The following is a 23,475-nucleotide window of genomic DNA, read 5'->3' on the forward strand; positions in this document are numbered from 1 at the left end:
CCAGGCTCTCCACACCACTCGAGTCAAGCTATCCAGGCTGATGAAGGCTGGTAGCCAGAAACCGGTCCTTGGATGCTTGATTCCGGTCTGGGAAAGACATGGCTTGGTAGTTCGGACTAGACTGTTCCCATGAGGCACAGGGTCAGAGCTGATTTGCATATAGCCAGTGTCTAAACCAGAGTGGTGTGGAGTGCAAAAAACGATGGATTTAGGCCCAGATCCTTGTACTGGGGTGAATATATGACATTGTTCTACATTCTGTCCATCAACTGTGTTTTTTGCAATTTTCACCCCGAGTGGGCTGGGTATGCTCAGACGTGAGTCCCAGGCTCTCCACACCACTGGAGTCAAGCTATCCAGGCTGATGAAGGCTGATAGCCAGAAACCGGTCCTTGGATGCTTGATTCCGGTCTGGGAAAGACATGGCTTGGTAGTTCGGACTGGACTGTTCCCTTGAGGCACAGGGTCAGAGCTGATTTGCATATAGCCAGTGTCTAACCCCAGGGCGGTGTGGAGTGCAAAAAAACGATGGATTTAGGCTCAGATCCTTGTACTGGGGTGAATGTATGACATTGTTCTACATTCTGTTCATCAACTGTGTTTTTTGCAATTTTCACCCCGAGTGGGCTGGGTATGCTCAGACGTGAGTCCCAGGCTCTCCACACCACTGGAGTCAAGCTATCCAGGCTGATGAAGGCTGATGGCCAGAAACCGGTCCTTGGATGCTTGATTCCGGTCTGGGAAAGACTTGGCTTGGTAGTTCGGACTGGACTGTTCCCATGAGGCACAGGGTCAGAGCTGATTTGCATATAGCCAGTGTCTAACCCAGGGTGGTGTGGAGTGCAAAAAAAACAATGGATTTAGGCCCAGATCCTTGTACTGGGGTGAATGTATGACATTGTTCTTCATTCTGTCCATCAACTGTGTTTTTTGCACTCTACTGAAACGGATCTGACAATCGCCACAGAGGATGCCCGTAGGACCATGGAGAAGGGTTGCCGAGCTGTCCTAATACTACTGGACTTGACGGCGGCATTTGATAGCGTCAACTATGGGGTCCTATTAGACAGGCTAAACTCAGTGGGCGTCAGAGACACTGCTTTGAGCCTACTCAAATCCTTTCTAGACGCCAGAGTCCAACAAATCCACTGGAATGGACTTCTGTCGGGAGAGTTCCGCCTTCCATGTGGAGTCCCACAGGGCTTAGCGTTCTCCCCTACCTTATTCAATCTATACGTGACGCCATTAGCCAAACTAATAAAAGCACAGGGGCTTCAATTGGTGTCTTACGCGGACGACACACAATTTATGGTGTCACTCACTCAGACTGTGGAAGTCACTTCAGAGCGGTTCCGAACGTGCCTCATAAGTGTAAAGAGCTGGATGAATAGGAAATTTCTAAGGCTAAATACAGAGAAAACCAAGGTGATTGAATTTGGACACAAACCCTCCATCTGGAGCCAACTGTGGTGGCCCCCGCAAGCTGGTACCTGTCCCGTACCGGCACAAAAAGTTAGGAATCTAGGGTTTGTGATCGAAAAAGATCTCACTCTCACTTCACAAGTCAACCTAGTAACTTCAGCTTGTTTCTTTACCATCAAAGTCCTTAGGAAAATACTGCCTTTCATTCCACCCACACTAAGGAAAACGGTTGTCGGAGCCTTAATACTATCTCGCATCGACTACTGCAATGCATTGTACATAGGAACTGGAGAAAGGCAGCTTTCCAAGCTCCAGTCTCTGCAAAATGCCGCAGCAAGAGTTCTGCTGGATCTACCAAACACCATTCAACATCCAAGGGCATCCACCAACTCCACTGGCTCCCAGTCCGTCGAAGAGTACAGATCAAGGCTCTCTGTCTAGTACATAAAACCATAATTGGAGGAGGGGCAGAGGACATGACTACTCTCTTTCCCCGTTATGTCCCAACCCGCACACTAAGATCTGGCGGCTTGGGTCTAATCAACCTCGCTAGAACAAAGAGAGCGCGCTGGGGCGGCAAGTCTTTCTCTCACCAGGCAGCGAAATTATGGAACACCATGCCCATTGAGCTTCACCTAGAAACAAATAAGATCCATTTCAGAAAGGCGTTAAAATCCTGGCTCTTCACCAAGGCCTAGTCGATAGCAGCAGCCAAACCCTCCATACAGAGCCAAGGCGCCTCAGCAGAAGTGTGCCTAATAAATATTTCAGTCAGTCAGTCAGTCAGGCACCCAAGCATTCCATGCATCACAGTCACACCAACATTCCAATTCCAACTCTCACTCTAGCTGAGCAGCTAGGAGACCGCTTTACTGGGAACCATACATAAAATACAATCCGAATATAACAATATCCCCCTCCTTTTAAATGAAAAATAAAAGTGAGATAAAACATTTGAGGAACTATGAACAAGCATTTACAAAAACGGACAAAAAGTACAAGACTCACGAAAGAAAACCAAAATACAACTACCCAAGAGTCTGAACACAAAGGAATCAGAAAGGAAAAGTAAACCTATTGGCAAGCAATAATAAACCCATCCTCCCCAACAAAACACTTCAGAAAAAGGAAAGTAGAAAGGGTAGACCCCCTTTAGGGAAACACCCAAGACCACAACTAGAGGGAAATGTAAAGTGGACAAGACCCTAACGACCAACCCTGTGTAAGGATGTGAAACTAATGTACATGTACAACACAAGGTGAATTAAACACAAAATGTACAAGAAGTGAAGGGCAAGGTGACTTACACACCCACAGAAAAACGTGAGGTGCAAGGAGACTTACACACAAGACAAAAACAAGTGAGGCACGGGGCGACTTACACACAAGACAACAACATGGGTGACTTACACACATTTTGACAAATGTGCAGTGCATGGGGACTTACAAACAAAACAGACCAAATGTGCAGACCAAACTTGCAGCGTATGACGACTAAAACACATTAACCACCACACAAAATGTACGTAGTGTAAGAACAACACAGAAGTGGGGAACCACCCACATAGACAAGAGCCACCCATGCTTAGAGGTGTAGCATACAATGGGAAACCACCCACCAAGACTACGACCTCCCTTGAGTAAGGGAACGTAACTGTGATATAACAAAGCAATAAAGAAAAGATGAACATATTTACACTCTAAACTCTAAAGAATACAAAATCTCTTTATCTATACTCCTGTAATTTTAAACCTGTGACCCATCACCGGTAAGCAACCTCTCACCTGGATAGTATTACTGTGGACACACTCTCGTCTCGTGTACCCTAAGATATAAAGTAAGCTGTAACTAAACTACAAGGCTGGCACATAGAGCATAAATCCCTAAAAATGCAGCTGAATCCAAAAACAAAATGTTGCCAAATAACATGTTTAACCTAACCATGTGACCCACTTAGGAGAATGACTGAATGCCAATAACAGTAACCATAGCATGTTCTTGTATATGAAGAATCATTTTTTTGTAGAAATATAAGAGGATGTCCAGTCAGATACAATTCACAAACTACAGCATCTCTTGTAACACAAAGCTCACTTTGACAGCACTTGAACAGTTTTACCAGAACCCATAGGCGAAATGTCAAAACCACAAATGATGAATCCACAGCTAAAGGTGAGTTGCTGCAAATGTAGCAGTCATGCCCAAATCAAGTGCGATTTAGTTCTGAGACCACTTTTGGACTCACATGTCACTCCTCATAGAAACAATTAACTTACAACCGTGTACCCCTAATGGGATTCAGCCGCTGCTCCACTTGAAATTACAAGGTAAAGAATACAGGAGTAAACCCGTTAACACAGGTGAGACCGCGTACAGTTTATATCAAAACACAATGTCTCAACTGCAAAACTTTTACAGAAGGCAATTTAAAAAAAAAAAAAGGATAGCAGAAGTCGCAAGGGAAGGGGAAGAACACAGGGAGACCACAGCAGGAATGGTGCAAGGAACAGGATTATTTTTTTATATATTATATAAGTAGTTATAGCACCACTACAGTATAATTAAAAAAAACAATGTCTATGCCATACAAGTGTGCACTGAACGTGCAAGTGACAGTGGGTGGAGCAGTGACACAAGGGTGAAATAACAGCGTGAACAGCCCAATAGAAAAATAAATAAAACATGATCAAATACAAGAATTATACAGGGTCAATCTAGGTCAATTGGGTAAATTATTTTGACCACAATAGGCACCAGCGATCTGAGCTGAGTAGTCGAGGGTGTTTCACCCTGTTCAATTTCAGGTCATCATCAGGACAAAGGTCACTTGATTTGGGAATAGTGCTTTATAGGGGACAGGGAAAAGAAAAGGTAAGGGACGAACAAGCGGGGTCCCATGCTGGAACAGGTCAGAATAAACAGGTACAATAAGTTACCAGGATGCAGTATGTGTGGTGGCTGGAAGGGTGGTGTAGGACGGTCCAAAACGCAGAGGCGGTCAATACAGAGAAAACCTGCTGGGGCACAGAGGGGGATGTGAGAGCTGGCGGGGCTAGACGAACCTAGGGCAAAAAACGGTCCACCAAAGTGCCGGGGGGGGGCGAGGAAAAATACCTTAATTGAAGCAAGGTTCGGTGTAGGACTGCAAGGGGGTGGAATCACTCTGGCGGTCCATGAGATTCAGGGGTTTAAGAACTCTGTGGGAGGAGGTATGCATTAGGGTCAATGGCATTGGAATAGCGCGGGACGTGGTGCTGGTGTAAGTAGAGGAAAACATGCACGTACCTTAATTAGCAGAGGTTTTTGGCAAAAAAAGGGCTGTGCAAGTCAATCAGCAGTGTGAGTCAAAATTCGCCGGTATGGGAGACAATGAGTGCTTCCCAACAAGGCAAGTCGGCCGGCGGACGAGTGAAGCGTCTCTATGTGCCAGAGGGGAGGAGAATAGTGAGCCACATCCTTTGTTGAGGTAGCGTATAATCAATGTCACATGGCATACAAAGACTAGACCGCGAGAGGTAGATACTGTACTAGGCCCCTGGGGGGACCGACAGTTACCGTGCGTGTAGGTGTTCGAGGCCACAGAAAGTTTGTGGCAAGGGGGAGAGAGAGGAGGGTCAATTCTAGGGTCCGTGTATTAAGCTAAAAAATGATACATCAATCTTAAAATACGCTCACATCGAAGGCTGCATGTTAATTTCATTTCATAAGGATAATAAGGCCAAACAAGAGACATGCTGATTAACAGTGATGGCATTGAGCCGGCATTACAGTGGCTCAGTTGGGCAAATAATAACTGAAAAATTCCAGAATACAATAATGGACACAGTAGAATACAAAGATGGACACAGTCAACATAGTCAAAAGTTAAAAACATTACTGTATACCAATGAGTTTCGTAGGGTAACCTGAAGGGGTTCTAGCTATGTATATTGGCAGAGCATAGCTAGGAAAGGGTCATGTATGGGGCAAATCATGTAGGGTGTCTAAGGTGCATTGATGACTGAGTTCCATTCATCAAGTGTGTTTAAACCCCTATTGACAGAATTGCAGCGAGCAGTCTATCCTCATTCGCACTTGTTCATTAGGAGTTGTAGATTTCCACCCCTGATGGGAAGTTCTGGGCGGCCGATCACTTGCCACACAAAGTCTGTTTCAGAATGAATTCTTTCTTTAAAGTGCTGAACAAGAGGTGCTGTCTCAACATTGCATCCTATTCGGCTGTGGTGTTGGGAGATGCGTTGTTTGACCATTTGTGTGGTCTGGCCAATGTACAATAGGTTGCTGGGGCAACGTATGGCATAAAAGACGTTGCTGGTGCGGCAATTGGAAAAATGTCTACGTTGGTAGTTGTGTTCTCCTGTGGTGAATTCCTTAGTGTTGCAGGTAAGGTTAAACACAGAGCAGGATTGGCATCTGAAATCGCCAATGACTGGAGGGAGTCCCCGCATTGAGGTTACAGAATGGGGGCTTTTCTCTTTTTTTGGCCAAGTGATGACATGAACCAATTTGTCAGAGAGGTTACTACCCCTCTTATAGGAGAAGAGAGGGTTCCTTGAAGGAGGCATTGGTGCGTAGTATAGGCCAGTTGTTTTGATCACCTTGCTGATCACATTGCTGGAAGGGCTGTAGTTGGATACATAGGGGATGCATGAGTTGGTTCTCTTAGGGGAAGGGGAGAGGGGTATTTCCCTATGGCAGTACCAAGCCTGTTTGGAGGCCCATGAAACAATGCCTCTGTTTAAGAGAATGGCAGCTTCTCTGAAGTAGTCCCTTACGCCACTTACAAGTTCTCCGGATACAGAGAAACTGTCCGTATGGCAGGCCATCTCTAAGGCCTCTTAGATGGTAACTCGAATACATCAGAAGGGTGTTACATTCAGTAGGTTTTTGATATAGAGTAGTACCTATCATCCCTTCCTCCGCATGGAGTGTGAAGTCGAGGAAGGGGAGGTCATTAGTCCTAACATCAGAGGTGAACGTGAGATGGGGTTGGCAGTTGTTAAGCCAAGAAATGAAGGATGAAAAGTCTTTGCGTGTGCCATGCCAAAGTAGAAGAATATCATCGATGTAACTACGCCAGAGATTGGTTTTGTCTAGGAAGGGGCTCTTCACTGATAGAAAATTAGTGGTTTCAAGGTGATGTACATAAAGAATGGCAAAATTAGGGGCGAAACAAGCGCCCATGGCGACACCTTTGATCTGTAGGTAAAATGTTTCCTCATATAGAAAATAGTTATTTGTTAGGGCAATGCATAGTAGGTCCATGAGAAAATCAGAGGGGATGCAAACTGGTCCGGGTCTTGAGTTTAACCCATTAAGTGCTGCCGTCGGCCGTTGAACATTCGGAGCACTACCTGGCTGGTGCTGTGCACGTTCAACGGCCGACGCAGCCCCGCCCGTTCTTTAAAACGGCCACACTGCCGCGAAAAAATGGGCGCAGTTAACGGGTTAAGAGTTGCCTCATAATAGAAAATCCTTCGGTGTGGGGTATGTTTGTGTACCGGGATTCAATATCAAGACCTATCATGAGGTCGTTGTCAGTGTTAAAGGGTACTCTTTCAATGTTGTTTATCAAGTGAGTACTGTCCTTGACGAACGTGTTTGTCAAAGGGACGAATTCCTTTAGAAAAGAATCAATGTATTTGCCAAGTGGTTCCAGTATGGAACCACAGCCCGAGACTATGGGTCTTCCAGGTGGGTCACAAGGGTTTCCTGTATTTTAGGTAGAACATAAATAACCGGAATTCTGTGATGTGGGTTATTGAGGAAGGTGTGTTCTTTTTTGGAGATGATCGCTGAGTGCAAGGCTTCTGTGGTAATGACTAGTATTTCTTTACGGATGTCAGGTAAAGGGTCAGAAGACAAAAGATGGTAGTCGGAGGAGTTATCAAGTTGGCATAGGACTTCTGTGTTGTATTTATCTACGTCCATCACCACTACACCACCACCCTTGTCTGCAGGTTTTATAACTATGTGTTTGTTATCACGTAGTTTGACTAAGGCCTGTTTTTCAAGAAGGGGATATTGTAAGGAACAAATTCTGATTGGTGTTCATTAAATTCATGTAGTACAAGTCTTTCAAAAGCCAAGATTTCTGGGGTATGGTCGAGGCTGGTGGAAGGAAAGTCGAGACCGGGTGAAACTGTTTCTCATGAGGTCTATTAGAATCAGGTCTGTGGGAAAAAAATGTTTGAGACGGATGCGTCTGAAAAAAACCAGTAGGAAAAAGTTACTTCGTTCAGCTGGGACAAAGGATAGGCCTTTACTGAGTAGTAAAATTTCATCCGAGGACAGGATGTGTTGAGACAAATTGAAAATGGGGATGGGAGAGACATGAGAGATGTTGGTTCCTGTGGGTATAGGATCCACAGTATGGGGTGGGTTGCGTGGGTTGTGAAAAGGTGGTGGACTGCGTTCTTATGTGATTCACAGGAGGTTTACCATTATGAATGGGCTACCTGAAGCAATCATTGTTGTGGTCCCCATTGATAGAATTTGCGGCGTGTTTGGCGTTCGCCCGTGTACTGGTACTGGAAGTTTGGTCTTCTTTGGCCATAGCCCAGTTCGCGGGTCCCTCCTAAAGAAACGGGAGGCAGTAAGGGTTGCGGATGGGATCTCTCCTTTCGGCTGTCAGTGCTGGGGTCTTCACCAGGGTCTGAGTTCTCAATGGATGTATTGGATGAGTCTTAGAAAGTGATGACTTGGTTGTTCCTGTATCTACCCCAGTTCCTATTTCTAGGTGGTTGGTAAGGTGTGTTGAAAAAAGTATCAAGGAGGTATGGATAAGTTGTGTCCTTATTGTAGTTCTTTATGTCTCGCTGTATTTTGTTAATCTTTTTATTCTGTTCAAAAGTGTGAAGGTAGCGATCGTGTTGCTGAACTTATCTAGAAGAGCCTTGACGTCAGTGATGGATGTATCTGAAAGAATGAGTTTTTCTAGTTCAGCTATTTCTTCAAGCTCTTTTTTGCCGTGTTCTATAGCTGTATCTATGCCCAGCACCATCCAGTGCCTGGAGCAGGTGGTGGCAAGATGACTAAAACCAGTCCGAAATTTAGGATCTTGGGTAAAAGTAGCCGGAATATTACGTTTTTGAAGTCCTAGTGGTATAGTGTGGGATTTGAGATATTCTGTTAGCATCCGTGCTGTAGGTCTGTACGTATCTGTTTTTTCTTTAGGTTTTCAATTTGTTCTAGAAGCACTCTAGAGGTATTAGGGGTAGCCTGAAGGGGAGTAGATGGATGTGAAAATAGGGAGGGCCCACGAAAGATTCGTTGGATGTAGTCATCCGTGTAAGTATAGTGTGAAAATCTATAGCACATTACGTAACAAACTCAATTTGTACAAATAAAGAGAATACTCTTGCAACCCAGCGGTTGTTCAATATCAAGTCAAAGAATACAGGAGTAAACCCGTTAACCCAGGTGAGACCGGGTACAGTTTATATTAAAACACAATGTCTCAACTGGAAAACATTTAGAGAAGGCAATTTTTTAAAAAGGATAGCAGAAGTCACAATGGAAGGGGAAGTAAAAGGGAGACCACAGCAGGAATGGTGCAAGGAACAGGATTATTTTATATATATTATATAAGTAGTTATATCAGCACTACAGTATAATTAAATAAAACAGTGACCATACCATGCAAGTGTGCACTTAACGTGCAAGTGACAGTGGGCGGTGCAGTGACACAAGGGTGAAATAACAGCTTGAACGGTGCAATAGAACAATAAATAAAACGTGGCCAAATACAAAGAATTATACAGAGTCAATCTAGGTCAATTGGGTAAATTAATTTGACCACAATAGGCGCCAGCATTCTGAGCTGAGAAGTCGATGGCTACCTTTTCTTTTCCCTGTCCCCTATACAGCACTACTCCCAAATTAGGTGACCTTTGTCCTGATGATGACCTGAAATTGAACAGGATGAAACGCCATTGACTACTCAGCTCAGAACGCTGGCGCCTATTGTGGTGAAATTAATTTACCATATTAACCTCGATTGACCCTGTATAATCTTTGTATTTGACCAGGTTTTATTTATTTTTCTTTTGCACCGTTCACGCTGTTATTTTACCCTTGTGTCACTGCGTCGCCCACTGTCAATTGCACGTTCAGTGCACACTTGTATGGTATGGTCACTGTTGTATTTAATTTTACTGTAGTGCTGATATAACTATTTATATAATATATATAAAATAATCCTTTTCCTTGCACCATTCCTGCTGTGGTCTCCCTTTGTTGTAGGTGTGGCACTTAGATCCTAGTGGAAAACCGCCAAAGTCTAGGTTTTCTGTAAAAACATATACACACACATGTAGGTCAGGAAATCACAGCTGAAGCCCTCATTACGATATATTGACATAGGCTGCTCAACGGCCCCTTCCAGTTTCTCTACTAACATGTGGGTTGCTTTACAAACATGCTTAGATATCCTGCATATTACCATCTTTATATAATATGCAGGATATCTAAGCATGTTTGTAAAGCAGCTGTGATTTCCTGACCTACATGTGTGTGTATATGTTTTTACAGAAAACCTAGACTTTGGCGGTTTTCCACTAGGATACGTGATCTTGACGACACGGATATCCACCTGAGAGAGGTAGCAGGTATGCAGTAGATATGCAACACTCAGGTGATTATGCTGTAAACGATCTAAGTGCCACACCTACTGACTCTTTTTACTCGTGTTGTATTTCTGACCGGGCCGGAGGGCTATTCAAGGTCAGGACTTGTGGGCTCACAATTTCTTTATTTTATTTTGTTGTCAATTTTAAACCAACACAGGTCATAACCAGATATGAGTGGAATTTAAAGGCGGCAAACCCCTAACTGCCCTGATGAAGTTGCTTAAAACACAGCAACGAAACATGTTGGCGATCTAGACTCACACGAAACTTGGTTCAACATGAGCCTTTTTAGTTTGGAGCGCTCACAGCCCAGAATAAAAGCAGGAGTGGCTAGTGAGTTCTGCAATTTTAATGTGTGAGATTCACTTTTTCCTTTTTCTCACAGGGGTTTATGGTGAATGTGTACACTTAACAGCGATTGTTATTGGCTATACGCTGGGGCACGGACACTTAGTATTTTGTGTATCTGGTGTGAAGTAAAAGGATTATTACATGTTGTTTGTCCTTTTTCTTCTATGTTTCTATCTTTTCCTTTCCACTCTCATGAGAGTGAGCAACCGATGATGATAAGTGGGTACACTGGTAATTGTTAGCCAGATAACCCCATATGGCGGTTCTACCGTGAGACTCTCTTTCCTCACGATTTTTTCTGGTATGGGTGATGGTTGTTTGGCAATTTTAACGTTACCTTGTGTGTACTTGGACAAAGAGTGACACTTGCGCAGGAACAAAAAGAAGTTTGACATAACGGGGTAGTGACAAGATTATGCACACACCTATATAGACCCTGCATTCTAACTGAAAAATAAGAGTGTCTGTAGGGACAGGCCCTATTTTGTTTGGTACTGTTGGAGTGGGGGGCGGCCTGTATCCTTGTTCCCCCTAAGACTCCAAGGAGTTGATGATAGTGGGTGCACTTGCCAGGTCTACATGACAGTACCAGACTGCATACAGGAACTGCAATGGTAAGCCAGAGTTACATTTACAGGCTGCTTATGTGAATGGCAAAACCAGTGATGCAGGCCCACTAACAGCATTTGATGTACAGGCCCTGGGCACACATAGTGCACTGTTCTAGGGACTTACTAGTAAATCAAGTAAGCCAATCATGGAATCACCGATCCATAACAAAAATGTACAGAGGGAGCATTTGTACATTTGTACTGAACAGCAGTGGCAAAGTGCCCCACGCATCTAGACCAGCAAAGTGGAGTCCAAAAACACAACAGGTCCAAATGCCCGAAAGCTTCTGAGAGGGAACCCGACAGTTAGCCAACCATGTGTTTTTTATTTATGTTTCTCCTTGGCATCACGAAAGTTCTTGTTGCCTGTAACTAATTAAACATGCGGAAAGTGAAATAAAAGAGAGCCTCCTTGATGCAATTGTTCAAGCAAGCCTATGAGTATGATGCGAGTAGCTGCTGAAATTGCTTACTGATCTGGTCTGGGAACATGAGCAGGACTTTGGGAGGACACGGATCCAGGGGGCCCCCTGACTTAGTTGTTATTATGAGTTGATGCACCTGATCCACTGAAGGGGTGGAGAACTGAAACTCTGCCTTCAGTGGCTTTGTGTGATTTCCTATGTCACGCTTGGGTTCTCACAGAGTCCGTGAGTCTTAATAAGGGGTAGGGATCAAGTTGTATATGAGTTTGACTTTATCTGTGAAAAATTGGCCCAACTTATTGCAAAGCCCTGTGCTGCCTTCTATCTGCTTAGCCGTAGTTTTGGTAAGCTTTTTGACCGTAGCAAAAAGCTCTTTACTGGAGTTATTGGCCTCTTTGATTTTTTTGGTAATGAAGGCCGATTTTTCTTCAGTTATAAGTTTTTTGTAGGTGGCTAGAGTCTTACAGTAGGTATCTTTCTCCCTGTCCTCATAGTTTGCCCTCCATCTCCTTTCAGCCTGCCTGCAAGTCTGCTTTTGAAGTCTAAGCCTCTCCGAGAACCAGGGCTCAGGAGTCTTTCTCCTTTTAGTGAGCTTCGTTTTAAGAGGTGCGACAGACAGCACAGCAGCTTTAATCTAGTTATTTACTTGCTCTGTGGCAAGATTGCTGTTGTGGGCTAGCCCTGAAATTGTTGCATCAAGGTGTGTGTGAAGTTTGGCAATATCAATTTTATCCCATTCCTGGAAGGAGAACTCTTTACACTAGAGGGCCCTGGCTCTGTTGGTCTGGTCGACGGTTAAACTGAAAGGGACAACTTTAAGGTCCGACCAGGGTACTGGATGACGTCATTTATTACGATATTGGGATTAGAGGAAAAGATCCCATCTAAATTGTAGCCAGCGGAATGTGTTCCTTGATGAACCAGTTGGGACAGACCACAGCCAGCCATAGTCTCTGAGATAAGTGCTGTGTTATTATCAGTAATTTTATCGAGATGAATATTAAAATCTCCCAGGATGGTATAATCAGCCCCTGTGAGGCTAGAGTCAAGAGCGGGGCCAAGGGTTTGAGATAGGGAGTTTCTAGCATTACTGACTTTAAAAGGAAGGGACTCACACTCCGGGGAGCATCTGGCCTCCAGACCCCGAATGTGTAATCCCTCTTTGCTGATAATAGCTAAGCCTCCCCCCTGTTTCCCGATTCGGTCTGCTCGGAGAATGGAGTATCCCCCAGGGACTGCTAAAGCAAAGTTTATCGTGAGAGTCGATAAGGTTGGCCACCTCTGTGTTGTGTTTTACAGGGGATCTTGCATTCACCAGAGCAGCTTTTATCTCTGTGTGTTTATGGGTGTTGACCTGCTGGTGTTGAGCCTTGTTATTCCCGCAAGATGCATAGCTAAAGGAAAGTGGGCAGTTTGGGCAGTGCTTGATTTTGTTAAAAGGATTAAGCCTGGTGCAGGATGTCCTATCCCGAAGTTTTAATAGTTCAATGCCACTGTAAACCCTCCTGTTTGAGTGTCTCCTGATTGGGGCAGGGGTTCTGGCCCTGGGCCCGTGCCAGGCGCGGACGGGCGCAGACGGGCTTGCCCTCGGCGTGCCAGCGGCACGCCCGGTGCGCGCTTCCGCTGCGCATTCGTCTGATCATGGGTTTTATGGCCTTCGTGTCTGAACAACTAGCACGCTCACCCCGGGAATTGCCACCGTCCCGGAAGTGAGGCCCTGCTGAACACGCCCTATGCCTCCTCCGTTCAATCGGCACTTGCCGTGACGGACCGGGGGGCATAGACGAGCAGGTAAGTTTTAAAATATAGCAGCAGATGAGCAAGTGAATATAAAAGTGCTTTGTCCGTTTAAAAGTAATCAGCGTGATTCTGGGTGTTACCGGCAGCGAGCTCTCATTCTCAGCGCTACGGCAGTCCCAAGTCAACATTATGCACTACGCCAAGCCCACTGAGGGCGATTAACTAATTAAACATGTAGAAAGTGAAATAAAAGAGAGCCACTTCTGTTGCAATTGTTCAAGAAAGCCTATGAGTAAGATGCGAGTAGCATCGAAACCCGCCAGGCAACAATAACTTTCGGGATGCCAAGGAGAGCCATAAATAAAAAACGCATGGTTGGCTAACTGCAGAGTGCCCTCTCAGAAGCTTTCTATCTATACATATATATTCACTAAAAAAACAAAGGTTAGAGGGACGTTATAGTAATGAAACAATAAAAAACATAAAAATAACTGAAGAAAGCAAAGGTTTAAGGGATGTTATAGTTAGGCTCAGGTTTCAATCGTACAAAAATTCAGCAGTTATAGTTAGCTGAGCTAACTCAGTTGGTGTCTAAGTGGCTGTATGGGTGTGTGAATGGGTACATGAGTGGCTCTATGGGTGATTGATTGGTTATCTGAGTGGCTGTATGGGTGCCTGAGTGTCTGCATGCCTGTGTGAGGGTAAGTGTGACTGCCTGCATGGATGACTAATTGGAAGAATCAGTGTCTGTATGGGTTAGTGAGTATGTGTGAGGCGCTGTATGGGTGAGTGAGTATGTGTATGGCTGTGTGGGTGAGTGGATATGTCAAAGTTATAAAGGTGAGTAACTGTGTATGCGGAAGGCAGTATAGGTGAGCAATGGGGTATATGAGTGACTGTATGGGTGAGTGAGTGAATGTGATAGTGGCTGTATGGGTGAGTGTGCGCTTGAGTCAGTGACTGTATAGGTTAGTGAGTACATGTTAGTATCTTTATGGGTGAGTAAGTGGCTGTGTGGTTGACTGTATGGGTGAGTAAGTAGATGTGTGAGTAGCTCTTTGGGTGACTGACTCAGTATGTGAGTGGCTATATGGGTGTAGGAGTAGATATGTCAGTGACTGTTTGGGTAAGTGAGTGGATGTATGTGTCGCTCTAAGAATCGGTGAGTGGGTGTGTAAGGACTGGTATGGGTCAATGAATGGGTTTATGAATGTTTGTGTGGGGAGTAGAAGTGGGTGTACGAAAGGTACTATGGGTGTGAGTGGGTGCTTTAGCGATGTTGTGGATGATGTCATCAGTAATGTTATCAGTCATATCATTTGAGATTTCATCAGTTATATACCTGGCCATGTCATGAGTGATGTAATATGGGAGGTCATAAGCAGTGCATTGTGTAGGCAAGAGTTATAGTTAGCTCAAGCCAACTATAACTGCTGAATTTCACTGTTTTTTTTATGAGTGAAGCCTGAGCCTAACTATAATGTCCCCGTAAGGTTTTTTAAATTCCAATTACTAACTGTAACGTTCCTGTAACCTTTGTTTTTTTGAGAGATTTTGTATGTTTTTTAAGTAGCAATAGCATTTGTAGAGTGGGAGAGAAACGTGGTGTGGCCTATGAAGGCCTCATAGCAATACCATTGTGCAGGACTTAAAGGACATAACAGGAGGGGTTGTTAGCTCCCAAGGACCATCATCAGCACCGAAAAGGGACTTCATCCCCATATAGTATTCCCCCAGAATGTTTGCAGAGTGGTAGAGAAAGGATGCGGGCCCTGAATACCTCTCAGCAATCCCGCATTGAGGGACCTACTGAAGGTAACAGGAGGGTGAGTTGGCCCTGCCAAGTCATAGCAAACTGCAATGTCCATGGGTGGGAATCTGGGACATTGCTGGAATCAGCCCTGGGGGGTGGTGGTCCCACGGCCATCTGCAGCTCTACAAAGTGGTGCTACTCAGCCGCCCTCCTGTCTTTTATGTAGCCTGGGAAGGTAGTCCGCAATGGATCCCCTAATTACTCTGTATGTGCCCTGGGGAATTGGGGGTGCCTGAGGTTGCGGGGTGGCTGTAGAGCCTCTTCCACATTGTTTTTGAAGTAGTGTATGCACCCTGGGTAGGTGCCAGTCACCTTGGCATCGAGAGAGACGCACTGCTCCCCTTCCCCTAATTTACATTTACTGCTCCAGGGAGGTGGTGGACCCTAGGGATGCGGGGGAGCTCACATTGTTTTTAAAATATTGTATGTCTCCCGGGGAGGTGGTGGTTCTCAGGACAGCGGGGTAGCCGCATAGCTCTCCCACCCCAAATTTACATTTACTGCCATGAGGAGGTGGTAGTACCTCGGGATGCGAGGGAGGCAGTAGAGTCTCTCCCTGCATTGCTTTTAAAATAATGTATTTGCCCCAGGAGGTGGCAGTCCCAGGGGCAGTGGAGGAGCTGCGTGGCTCCCCTGCCCTTAATTTACATTTACTGGCCAGGGAGGTGGAGTTCCCCGGGGCTGTGGAGTGGCCGAGTGGGCTCACCACATTTTTATTGTTCGGTGCCTTATGGAGGTGGCGGGCCTCAGGGATGCAGGAGGGCAGGTGGGCCCCCACATTTGTACTATAGTGCCTAAGGGAGGTGGCAGTATCCGTGGCTTTTCTAAAGCATAGGAGGGAGTCTTATGAGCCCCCCTCCTTCATTACCCTCATGCCTCCTGGACCTGGCCCACCCAGCGGCCAATAATGAACAAAGTGTGGGAGTCCGCGCTTGATGTTAAAAAAGATTTCAGCCTGATCCGTGGAATATGCTGATTTAAAAAAAAAATGTGCCTAGGGGGGTCAGGGTGTTTCTACTGTGCCCCCTTTATTTTAAAAATATTTTTGATGGGACTCGGTTCAAGATGGCTGCCAACACTTCCTGGTTAAAGTGTTAGCAGTCAATTACATTTCAGTAGGGTTTTGTCTCCCAGATATGTTTATTTTTTCAATTTTAATATCCCTGAAACAACTGAACAGATTTACATCAAATAAAAAAAACACGCTTTCCGGACCAACGTCTAGCTTTCTGCCAACTTTGGCAGTTCGGACTGTAGTCATGTTCACAAAATGATAAATCCTTAGGCACAAGATGGGGGAAACACATTTTCATACCCCCTTTTTTCTCTGCCCCCGCTTGACTGAATACCCTGAAACTTTCAACAAAGCAGCTGAACCAAAAAGGGGAAGTTTGTTGAAAACTTCTTGAAGTTTGGTCAAACAACACCAAAATTATAGGCAAGTCAAAAAATGTACCCATGGAAACTTAGGTCCTCACCATAACTACCTACTGGAGATTGCCAGTAGGTGTCACATCTATAAATGGGTATCATCTACTGGCAATCTCTAGTAGGTAGTTATAGTGAGGACCTAAGTTTCCATAGGCAGAAAATTGTATGACTTACCTATAATTTTGGTGTTGTCTGACCAATCTTCATGAATTTTTCCCCAAAAAGTGTCATGGAAAGTTTGGGGTAAGCCGTACAGTGGGGACTGAGAAAGAGGGACATGACTAAAGGGTGTGTTTGTAAAGTTAATTTCCATAGGAACGTGCTGTCGAACCTACAGCCCGAAACGCTGAATGGAATTATACCAAATTTGGTAGAAAGGTAGATGTTTCTCTGCAGTTTTTGTTATTTGGTGCAAATCTGTGAGGTAGTTTTTGAGAAATTTAAGCCAGAAATTATAGATATAGAATCTCTCTATGGATATTTCTATACAATTTCATAATTATTCGCAAATGCACGAGCCAACGGGAATGCTCTGATTGGCTGGTCGCAACCTGAACTGAAAGTTGTGGTTGCCCCTTTATCGTCTGGAAATGGTTCCCGGGACTGAAAATGTGTGTGAAAGCTAACTTAAGGGGTCAGGATGGAGATACTCTGACCCAATGTTTGAGAAATGGGTGTGTTAGTGACACAAGATTTTTTAACTGTGCATGACATTTGCGATGATGCCACTATCACCAGAGCGGCCCCTGTGTACCGTTGCAGGGACATTGCAAATATTGTGATGTCAATGCGCATATTGTTGAAAATATAACTATATATATATTCACTGAAAAAACCATAGGTTATAGACCATATATAGTTAGGAATTAGCATTTAGAAAACCTTATTTTACTCACACAAAACCATTGAAATTCCATATATAGTTAGTTGCACTAACTATATATCGCGCACCCGCAATCCACTGCTGATGATGTCACATATTACATCATTCATGACATGGTCAGTGACATCACTGATGACATCACTGATGACAACATCCAGTGATTATGTGTTTCTGTAAAGTTTAAATATGTTTTACATATTGAAGAATGAGTGGATGTATAAGTGTCTGAATGAAGGTTTTAGTAGGTGCGTGATTGACTGTATGAGTGAGTGATTAAAAGCGTCTTACTGAATGCACGGGTTAGTGACTAAACTGTCTTAATTTGTGCATCATTATGTCTGTTGTGATGTAAACTGCTGCATGTGTTGATCATTAGCTATACGAGAGGCTATATGTGTTATTAATTGGTTACCCAAGTATTTCTATGGGAGATTGAGTTTGTGTGGGGGTGGCTGGAAGGTGTGTGACTCTGTGCATAGATGTGTGAGCAGTTTATTCACTAGGTGTATGAGTTCAAGAGTGCATGTGGAAACAGCTACATGGGCAGTTGACTGTGTGCATGAGTGTATTGATGAGTGAATGGATATCTCAATGCTACATGTCATAGTAAGTACATATGTAAAACACAGTACATGTGAGAGTTGGCATATATAAATAACTGTGCATGAGAGCCACTGAGTGAGTGGTTGTATCGATCATTGTGAACTTGTATCAGGGATTGTATAAGAGAGTAAATATGTGTTAGTATATGTTTCAATAAGTAAGGTGTGTATAACTGTATGGTTGAAGAAATGGAGGTGAGATTGTTTCTTTGCATGACTGACTGGGTGTGTGAGTAACTCCATGGATGAGTGGCAGTGTGTGAGTGTCTGTATACACTGAGTGTATCTAAGGTTATATTAGAGTCTGAAGAAGTTTATCGTATTAGCACAAGAATGATGCCAAATGAGACGTCATCAGTGATGTCATCAGTGATGTCATTTGAGATGTCATCAGTGATGTCATCAGTGATGTCACTGACCATGTCATGAATGATGTAATATGTGACATCATCAGCAGTGGATTGCGGGTGCGCGATATATAGTTAGTGCAACTAACTATATATGGAATTTCAATGGTTTTGTGTGAGTAAAATAAGGTTTTCTAAATGCTAATTCCTAACTATATATGGTCTATAACCTATGGTTTTTTCAGTGAATTTTCAAGGTTTTGTAAATGCTAATTCCTAACTATATATGGTCTATAACCTATGGTTTTTTCTGTGAATTTCATTGGTTTTTTAACAGCTAATATCTGTAGCTGTAAAATGTATTCTTCTTTAAATCCAAAAATATATTTTATATGTTTATGAATAATTTTTTTTTTAAATATTTTTTTTTCTTCGTTCCCGCTTCGCGAATCGGGAAGCTTCCCGTTAGCTGACCTTGATGCCGCGAAATAGACCGCGAGCCGGTAAACGTTTCTTTACCGCAAGTGCCGCGTTAGAAAACAACATCGTGACGCCTCCCGTCCGCATGACGTTTCACGTTGTCGCGTGATACGTCATATGACGTGCTACGTTAGCGAACTGGTACGCGAAGCGAGTCGCAAAGCGCAGGTTTCTGGAAGCAAACCGGGAGGCCCTGCAAAGCGCTTAACGTAAACACAGCAAGTCATGTGACTTGGTAATAACACTTTTCATTGGTTCATTTCACTTTTGGTTTCCTAATGATGTAAGACTAGGTCATATAATCTAAAATGAACACTTTTGATTGGTTGAGAACTCTTGTTTTTCCCAAATGATGAAAATCCCTCCTTCTTTCCTCACTCTGACTTTCATCATTGTGAGAGAAAGACCCTTTGTGATCACTGAGCAATGGCTTCTTTAGTAGCTTCAGCTGGTGCTTCCCCACCACCTCCACCACATCCAAGGAAGAGTGGACCACCTGCTCAAGTTCTAATTCAACAAGAAGAAGAAGAAGAGGAACAGGAGGACGAGCACGAAGAGAGGCAGTTTTTGCCTGAGCAGCCCAGGACGTCTCACCGGAAAGAAAACTTCATTTGGCAATTTTTTAAAATTCCCAAAGGTCAGAAAAAAGTAAATGCAAGATACGTAACTTGCCTTATATGTCAAGATAGACTGTCCAGAGGGACCGACAAAAAATACAGTTTCGGAAACTACACAATGCATCGCCATATGACTAGGTGGCATCCTAACAACTACAGTGCTGCACAGTTTCGGAACGACCTAGATAATCTCCCTATTATGGCCAGAAGATCTGTTGTACCGGAAGTAACGGGACCAGAGGGCAGGGAGATGGTGCCAAATATACAAATGAGATTTGGTGATGTAAAACACATCTGCGCATTTTGCGATGGATTCATTTCCTACGGAGAAAAAAGCATCACTCTGATCAACAGAGCTATTGACTATCATATGCAAGTTTGTCCGAAACGCCCAAAATAATAAATACTTCTTTTTTTTGTTTTGTTGCTCCTGTTGAGCCCTTTACAATGAATCGTTTTCATTGCCCCCTCCAAGAAAAACCCAAAAAAATATAAAACTGTTCCGAAAAATTCAAAAACAGTAAAAAAATGTTCAGAAAAATAAAAAAAAAAGTTCTTTTCAGAACTACCTCCCCGTTATTAAAAAATTGGTACAATATTTGGAATTGTGCCAACCTCTATTTCTCTTAGTTCGCTTCCTAGTTCGCTCGCTGGTACGCGAACCGGAAGCGAACCAAAAACAGTAAGTATAAGGGAAGGAAACAGACACTTATGTTAAAAGAAACACAGCTATAAGGGAGTAAACTAGAGATACCATTACCCGTAATCCACTGCTGATGATGTCACATATTACATCATTCATGACATGCTCAGTGACATCATCAGCAGAGGATTGCGGGTTTTTTGGCAACATGCCTTATCCACGGTTTAATAACGCTGCCTTTTGCTTTATATAAGTTTTCAAATTGTATGAAATATATACCAATAGGTCGTTATGAACCTTTAGGTAGTGCTTTTCTTCATGAGGTCTGGTCGCTTCCATACACATACAGATGTTTCAAAGATGATCAAGAAGTTTATCTGAATGGAGAGGAATGCACTGAGACGCCAGATCATTCACTAATGTGTAGGCACATACAGTTACACGGTTCAGGCAACAAACACCGACCAAATATGGCTTGCGTGTTGCAAGGCACGCCAGTTCCTGCTATCATCCCCACGTTCAAGTTGTTGGAAAATGGTAGTTATTTGATGCTCAATAATGAAGATTGTTCTGAGTTAATTAAAAGTATTCCTTTTATCGTAACAGTAAGTGAACGGGTTATTTGCTGCAGAAATGTTCTATTTCCTCCCACACATGAACATAGGGAGTTTTCAATCTGGCCACAAATACCAACCTTGGGACACGTTTCAACGGCATGGCAAGAATAAGAGCTCTTTTGTCTCAGAGAGAGGTGGCCTTGAGTTCGGCCCGTGAAACTTTCGTACTTCACATAGCGAACACCCATACAGAGGTGCACACCCTTTTCAATTAAGATTTGCCTTTCAATTTCAGCAACATGTTTCCGACTATCTTTAACGCATCCTCCACAAAGTCCCTGGCACACTTTTTTAAAGTTGTTACCAGTGGTCTCGTGACTTCATTTGAGAAAATCTTTGGAGTCATCCCTGCTTCCTTTCATTGTATTTTCTGCACTCTGGTTCGTAGATTGGCATTTTTACTTGCATTACCAGCGGACGCTCTTGTGCTTTTTTACATTTTTAAATATGGATGTCCCTCCTATGCAACCTCCGACCCTGCAGCTGCTGACACTGTTCCGCAATCGCATGCTAGAATATTATGGCACAATGCCGTTGGCGATATTAAGCACGGCATATGGATTATCTTTTCGGTTCTCCTACTTCACCTGTGTCCAGCCTGTATTTCACTGCCTGACCTGTGATTTCGATTGGGCCATTGATTTGTGTCTCTGCGGACCGGTTTCTCCTGACGTCGACTTTAATCAGCTGATGACTCCTATCATTACTCACGAGTTGGTTTGTCCTGGCGAAAGGATTATGGCTGTGGCATTGATGCATGGACTACTTGGTCCCTGGAATTTACTGGCGGCAGCACAGTCTTTCTTGGAACAGAGCTTTCTTGAAAACCCACCGAGCTGTCCTCTGATGGTGATAGAGGATCCGGTGCTGGGAGAGCACGTATGTTCTTTTCCGCTTTTAAATTGGATGGCTGAACTGTTTTCGGATGAAGACGGTGACTTCCTATTGGAGGCTGTTGCAGCTTATTTTGCATACACAGTTATGTCATAGACCTTTTTCATGTTTGATATGCTGAGTACTAGCATTTCATTGACAATTCATTGACTTATTTGTCAAGTTTTTATTATTTACCTTGCCTATTGGCTTAAGACTCGATAAAGTACTTGGCTGTTTTATTTTTCTTTAGCATTAAATTTTCCTAGTTTTTAATGCTTTACCTTGCGGACCGTCCACATATAAACTTGCAATCTGCTCTCATGAGATGGCACTTCTATTATCTTATTCAGTTCGTTTCCGGATCATGAGGAGGTGTCATCTAGGTCCTGGATATCTTTACACCGTGTTAAGTTAGCATGGGCTCATTACCGGTTTAAACGCCATTTTTCCTTTTTTGCAACTTCTGCACACGACACTTAGTTGTTGCTTTAGCTTTCCACCTAGTAGTTCATCGTGGTTTACATGAGAATAATATGTTATTGGTCTACTATCTGCTTTACTTGTTAAACTATATCTGTACAGCGAGTGCTAAAGTTTCAAGAACAACACGATACAGAATTGTTATGAGGTCTGATCTCCACGACTTCATACTCATAACATAAGTGCAACTTCTGCCAATTCTGGGCATGAGGCGGGTTTTATATTGCTTTGCCAAACACACATACACAACAGTTGATGCGGTTCACATGAAGAGAGAGCTGGTGTATGCTGATGTGATTCCTTCAAATCTAAGACACTAAAGTATGGGCACGCCCTAAACCAACACAAAGAGACCTTCTTAGCAAATAATATAATATGTGTATTAGGGAGGGTGAGATATAAGCAGCCGCGGGCCGTGGAGGGAGTTACGATGGGGCAGGGAGGCGGGGAGGGGGAGAAGCAGGGTGGAGCCCTCTCTACCTTGCCCCTCCCCCTCCCCGCCTCCCTGCCCCACCGTAACTCCCTCCACGGCCCGCGGCTGCTTATAAGTGTTGCTAACTCTTATTCATTTACAGCATGTTAACATACTGTCACCATTCGCTTTTTATGTACTAGTAACTATGCTGGTAATTTTGCTACTGATAATATGTGTACTTGTATTCTCCACCCTGCTTCTCCCCCTCCCCGCCTCCCAGCCTCACCGTAACTCCCTCCACGGCCCGCGGCTGCTTATAAGTGTTGCTAACTCTTATTCATTTACAGCATGTTAACATACTATCACCATTCACTTTTTATGTACTAGTAACTATGCTGGTAATTTTGCTACTGATAATATGTGTACTTTTATTATCTAAGGTACTACGCCTGAGAAGACGGCATTAGTAAATAAACATTTCAAATACACATCTGTTCTTCTTAACTCCATGTTCTGGTTTCTAAGAAATCTATAACGACCGACTGTTCATGAGTTCCACGTATCCTGAGGTACTATAAGTTCATATTCTGGATTGTCTAAACATTGAGAGTTTGTTATATCCAATGTGACACTGTACCTAGCTTGCTAAGGAGTTTTTGATTACTAACGTGAGTTTTGGGACACCCTAATTCGCCGAGGTTCCAATCCTCTGTCCACAGTTCTGTGTGAGAACAGAAACCCTGCGACAGGGGCACCCCCGACCCTTGCTGGAGCTTCATCACACTTGCGATACAACTCCAGCAATGCGCCACCTTTACGGCACAGATACATCACGCATCTGTGCTGTTTTTGCCCCATGATGCGCCGCATTGTAAATGCAGCACACCATAGGTGACGGAACAGCGGCACAAAATGACTAACACATCCCTGGTGATGCGCAAGTCATCATAAATGTATCCCTATGCTTCTTATCTTGTTAGAGATGAACCGCCATATGTATCATCAAAGTTATTTGCATTTCCTAAATAGCGAACTTTAAGGAATAAATAGCGATTCTTTACCATTCCTAGTTTGCGATGAGCTATTTGCTA

General features: G+C 43.7%; 1 protein-coding gene across 1 annotated transcript in view; it reads left to right on the top strand.

Moving 5' to 3' along the window:
- Nucleotides 1–10,533, top strand: part of LOC144802773 (uncharacterized) — an 82,196-nt gene extending 71,663 nt beyond the window's left edge. Inside the window, exon 6 of the mRNA XM_078671829.1 lies at nt 10,439–10,533. Coding sequence (XP_078527955.1) covers nt 10,439–10,533 — 95 coding nt within the window. The remainder of the gene's footprint in view (nt 1–10,438) is intronic.
- The last annotated feature ends 12,942 nt before the right edge of the window (nt 10,534–23,475 follow it).

The sequence above is a fragment of the Lissotriton helveticus genome, chromosome 1_2 (assembly GCF_964261635.1).
Source record: "Lissotriton helveticus chromosome 1_2, aLisHel1.1, whole genome shotgun sequence".
Taxonomy (NCBI): domain Eukaryota; kingdom Metazoa; phylum Chordata; class Amphibia; order Caudata; family Salamandridae; genus Lissotriton; species Lissotriton helveticus.